Below are 5,422 nucleotides of genomic sequence, written 5' to 3'. Positions count from 1 at the left end.
TATGCAGATGACACCACCCTTGTGGCAGAAAGCAAAGAAGAACTAAACAGCCTCTTGATGAAAGTGAAAGAGGAGAGTGAAAAAGTTGGCTTAAAGCTCAACATTCAGAAAACTAAGATCATGGCATCTGGTCCCCATCACTTCATGGCAAATAGATGGGGAAATAGTGCAAACAGTGGCTGACTTTATTTTGGGCTCCAAAATCACTGCAGATGGTGACTGCAGCCATGAAATTAAAAGACGCTTATTCTTGGAAGGAAAGTTATGACCAAAGTAGACTTGCCAACAAAGGTCCATCTAGTCAAGGCTATGGTGTTTCCAGAAGTCATATGTGGATGTGAGAGTTGGACTATAAAGAAAGCTGAGCACTGAAGAATTGACGCTTTTAAACTGTGGTGTTGGAGAAGACTCTTGAGAGTCCCTTGGACAGCAAGGAGATCCAATTAGTCCATCCTAAAGGAAATCAGTCCTGAATATTCACTGGAAGGACTGATGCTGAAGCTGAAACTCCAACACTTTGGCAACCTGATGCAAGAGCTGACTCATTTGAAAAAAGACCCTGATGCTGGGAAAGATTGAAAGCAGGAGGAGAAGGGGATGACAGAGGATGAGATGGTTGGATGGCATCACTGACTCAATGGACATGAGTTTAAGTAAGCTCCAGGAGTTGGTGATGGATAGGGAGGCCTGGTATGCTGCAGTCCATGGGGTTGCAAAGAGTTGGACACGACTGAGCGACTGAACTGAACTGAGATCAGTTTTGGATCACAGGGTGATTTTACAACATTTATGCACCTTTTATTATTGGGCCTATTATTTATTAGGAAAACTTTTCTAGTAATATTTGTAACTCTGGGGATTGACTTCATAACTTGCTGCTGCTGCTGTTGCTAACTCGCTTCAGTCATGTCTGACTCTGTGCGACTCCATGGACTGCAGCCTACCAGGCTTCTCCGTCCATGGGATTCTCCAGGCAAGAACACTGGAGTGGGTTTCCATTTCCTTCTCCATCATAACTTGCTAGAAGTACGGAATTAAATAGGTTTGAATGTGAAGCTGTTGGTAAGCTTATTTGTTTCTGAGGCTAAATAATACGCAGACATTTATAAACACCTCAGAAGTGATACCCGTGATGCACAGGCCATGAACGACTCCCAGCCACAAGTAAACTGACCGAACACCCAGAGATGCTGGGCATGGCCGTGGATGTCCCTCGTTGGGCAGAAGCAATGGTGCTGGGCTCAGGGGCAGGAGGGACAAGTGGCATGGTCTGAAGAAGGAAGCCCTGCAAAGCTACTCGTGGGGCGCCAGAAAAGCCTGCCCAGGACTGGCCTCCAGGGTCTTACACTACATACAATCCCAATCCTCTTCTTAGGGCTTGATGGCAAGTATCATGGTGTGAGACAAAGCTTTAACATTTTTTCGGTGCAGATGTTTGAGAATCATTATTTTAGCGAGAACCTCTATTCAAATGAAATCTTGTGTGAGCACCTGAGCAAACCCTAGCAGGGAGTGGAGCTGCTGTGGATGAGGGGCCGTCTGCTGAGTTGTTCCTCTTCCTGGTGTTGCCCAGAAGGCTCCACAGAGGAGACAGTGTGGAGAAGGGCCCGGGTGCAGGACAGAGCCTGCCTGGAGTCACAGACTTGAGCTTGAATCCTGGCCCTGTCTTCATTGGGCTGTGTGGCTCTGGGCAAGTTAACTGACCTCTCTGAGCCTCATCTCCCAAATAATGAGCCCCTATGGGGCTGCCTGAGGACTGGCTGGAGTACCTCCACACTGCCAGGGCCCCCTCCGTAACGTGCGGGGAGGTGCTGAGCCTACGGCTGTGACCCAGGTTTGATTACCTGCTCAGGGGTCGGCGTAATGGGTGTGTCGCTGGGGAGTAGGGTCGAGGTGTGCAGGGGTGTGGTCTGTTGGTTGGAGTCCCCTCGGTGGCTGGTGTCAGTGCCCACGGAATTCTGTCCTGACTGTGTCTCTGAGTTGAACACAGTCTAGAAGGCAACAGGCTGAATCAGCAAGGCTGGAAGGTCAGGGCCCCCCAGGAAACAGCCGCAGAACCCCCTCTGGAGTGACCCCCGCCACCCCTGCCACTGCCCCTCACCCTCTGGGGCGTGTGGATGGGCGACAGCATGTCCAGGTCAGTCATGGGGAACTCCAGGCCCTTCCTCCGCAGGTCCTCGTAGACGGCCACCACACCTGTCAAGTCGGGCGAGCTGCGGAACGCGTCAGCCCAGGACTGAGAGGGGACAAGGGGACAGGGCTGATAATCGCTCCTCAGTGGCTCCTCTGCAAGCCTGCCTACCACCCCAGGGAGCAGAAATTCCCTCCTGGACTCGCTGGTCCTTTGGCAGCATCACCCGGGCAGCCAGGCCTCTGCCAACTAGGCTCCCTCATTTAGAAGTCCCGTCCGCAGATGAGCAAGATGCTCCCAACGAGAGAAACCGAAGTAGACAGACAAAAAGCAGCACTGATGGGGGCGCCTTCTTCCCCGCCTGCCCCGGGCTGCCTGCACGCACCTGGATGAGGGTGAGCACCTTGTCGTGCACGATGGTGGGTGGGTTGTTTTTGGGCAGGATGGTCCTCACCAGCACACCCTCCACAAAGTCCTGGCTGGCCACCAGCACGTGGAAGCGGTGCCCACAGTTCTTGACGCAGGTTTCCAAGACCTGGATGCCGTGTGGTGCCCGTGAGCACCTGGCAGGGAGGGGGGGCACCCAGGACTCCACCCTCACCCCCGACCCACGTCCCATCATGCAGACCCTGCAGAGGGTGCGGCTCTCTCCAGTGAGACCCAGACATGGAGGAGCAGGGACGACGCTGGATTCAGGGTCTGGGTAGCTTGGGGTGAGCCTGCGGTGGGCAGAGGGCTGAGTACTGGCTAGAGATCCCTGGCTGAGTGGCCTTGGTGCCCACAGAATCCTGTCCTGAGGCCTTCTCTGAGCTGAGCACAATCTAGAGGGAGGTGGCTCTTCAGGTGGAAAGCAGAGAACTTTCACTGAAATGGTGACCCTGTGGCCTAGGAAAAAGGTGTTCAACTTTCTTCCCCACTCCTGTCCCCACTTCCTGGCAGGAGCTGCCTTTGACTTTCAGTTTAGTGGATTAATCCAAATATAAGTACTGCCTGGGGGAGGCAGAGACAGAGTCCTTCCAACCCCACTCCCCAGCCAAACCCACCCTGACTGCCAGCTCATGTCTGTCCTGCCCTGCTGTGGGCAAGGACTGGCCTTGGCCTCTGACATTTGCATTACATTCACTTTTTCAGGGCCAATTAGTCCAAGTGTCAATTGGAACTCAACTTGGGTACTGCCCGCCAGAGGCCTGTGCGCACTGAGTCTCTGTGTCACCAGGCAGGTCCTCTGCCCAGGTGTCCCACGACAGGCCCTGGAGGGCTGTGGGCCTCCGTGTGTCTGTTCCCCACACCAGTAGGCTGGAGAGAACTTTTCCAAATAGCCTCTCTTGTCACTCCATGTTGGCCACCTGTGTAGACAGGCCAGTGCTTTGCTCACAGCCCCGTAGCTTGTTTGGTAAAGAATCTGCCTGCAGTGCAGGAAACCTGGGTTCAATTCCTGGGTTGGGAGGATCCCCTGGAGAAGGAAATGGCAACCCACTCCAGTATTCTTGCCTGGAGAATCCCACGGACAGAGGAGCCTGGCAGGCTACAGTGCATGGGGTGCAAAAGTTGGGCACGACTTAGTGACTGAACTGCTACCATCTGGAAGAGGGGCCCCAGGGTGGCTGGGAGTCCCGCCAGGCCCCTGGTGGACTGTGATCCTCATGGATGGAGGGACGGGGCACTCACCGTGAGAGCTAACATCACCTCGTGGAAGTTCTTGTTCCCCACGATTCTCTTCTTCACGGCTCGGAAGGCATCTTTGGGACTGGGCAGAAGGACAAAAGAAAGGATGGGCGGAGGATCAGAACCTCTTTATCCAGCAGGGAGGCTGCGTGCCTGAGATCAGGAGGTGCTGGGAGACGGGAACGGCTCTTATCCACCCAGGGGGAGGCGGGTGGGTGGGTGTGGAAGCCAGGGAAGCCTCCTCCTTCTCCAAGGCCCGCAGCTGAGTGTGAAGGGTGGGATGGTGTCAGCTGGAAGGAGCAGGGAGAGTGGTTCAGGTAGTAGAGGCAGGAGTCTGGAGCAGGCCCAGGTGGGGAGGAAATGAGAGGAGGCCACGCGTGTGGTGGCAGGTGAGGGAGGGGCTGGCGAGGCCTGTGGTCATGGTGGGGAGGGGAGCGCGGCAGCTGCTCTCCCTTCTCCACCTGTAACCCCACGGCTGTCTGCACGCCTCACCCCGTGTCCTTGTCCCTCAGCCCTGTGCAGGGGAGATCCACACTGCTTGGACTGCTCCGGCCTAAAAGCCTCTGTGGCCCACAACTTGCACACCTACTGAGTAAAAGCCCAGCTGAAATCCTGCTGATTCATGACCCTTTCCCAGTCCTCATCTCCTGGCTGCATTTGCCCCCGGGGGCTGCCCGGCTAGAGAGGACACCCCCTAGAGGCCGGGGGCGGCATTCTCCTCTGACACTTTGCCTTCCCAGAGCCCAGTGCACTGCAGGAGCTCAAGCAATACTTCTAGGCTGGGGAGAGTGGGGAGGGGGCTGTCCTGCTGTTGGCTGGACGTGTCGGGCTGTCAGTGCCAAATCCATCAAAGGCAATATAGGAGAGTCGGGAACCCTGACGGGGGCTCCGTGCAGGAGTGAAGGAGGCAGCCAAGGCTTCCTGGGAACAGACCTGCGTGGAGGGCGGTGGGGACAGAGGTGACACAAGGGGTGAAGGACCGAATGGCCCTAGCCGGGGAGGGACCCTGCCCCTGGGGTGTGAGGGCAGTCTTCAACCCAACGCCCTGGGGCAGCTCCTCAGCCGCCCTCGGGGCTCCAACCTGGGAGAAGCTGGTTTCTGTTCCTGGCTTGGCCGCTCACCTGCGGCCACGTCAGCGCTCTGGAGGGACGAGTCTCCACTTCTTACCAAGTGACCAGAGAAGGGGCGCAGCACCGGGAACCAGCAGTTCTGGCCTGTGTCCTGTGGCTATGGGTCTACGAGTCTAGTTCTAGTCTATGGGCCTGCGGGTCTAGTTCTCTGCCAGGGCACAAAGTGGATGACAAGAAGGCTGCAACCCAAGGTGGCAGCAGACAAGAGACAAAGGCTTAGATGACAAGCTCAGTGAGGTCAAGGGTCATGTCTGCCCCGCTCACTGCTGGATCCTCTGGGCCTTGCGCAGAGCCTGGAACTCAGGAGGTACTCGCATCAACAGCACCTGAACGAGTATGACCCCAGTTCCGCCGATGTCTACAGCTAGATGGGGACTTGCTTCTCTAAGGACACGGCAGTGACCTCCAGCCTCGACATTCACGACCGGGCTCCGTGAGGTTTTCTGCCTCAGTCCTCTCGGGGACCCCACCACCTGCCCACCTCCTCACCCCCCGC

The 5,422-nt window shown here is 56.1% G+C and overlaps 1 protein-coding gene across 2 annotated transcripts in view; it reads right to left on the bottom strand.

Annotated features, from left to right (window-relative positions):
• Nucleotides 1-5,422, bottom strand: part of TOM1 (target of myb1 (chicken)) — a 42,266-nt gene that overhangs the window by 16,493 nt on the left and 20,351 nt on the right. For both annotated transcript variants that reach the window (XM_010859611.1, XM_010859612.1), the window contains exons 3-6: nt 3,800-3,878; nt 2,517-2,666; nt 2,102-2,236; nt 1,845-1,991 (exon numbers count right to left, since the gene is read on the bottom strand). In XM_010859611.1, coding sequence (XP_010857913.1) covers nt 1,845-1,991; nt 2,102-2,236; nt 2,517-2,666; nt 3,800-3,878 — 511 coding nt within the window. The remainder of the gene's footprint in view (nt 1-1,844; nt 1,992-2,101; nt 2,237-2,516; nt 2,667-3,799; nt 3,879-5,422) is intronic.

The sequence above is a fragment of the Bison bison genome, unplaced genomic scaffold (genome assembly GCF_000754665.1).
Source record: "Bison bison bison isolate TAMUID 2011002044 unplaced genomic scaffold, Bison_UMD1.0 scf7180017864457, whole genome shotgun sequence".
NCBI classification, from domain to species: Eukaryota; Metazoa; Chordata; class Mammalia; order Artiodactyla; family Bovidae; genus Bison; species Bison bison.
The sequence above is the reverse complement of the archived record's forward strand: the minus strand, read 5'-3'. Positions and strand labels throughout refer to the sequence as shown.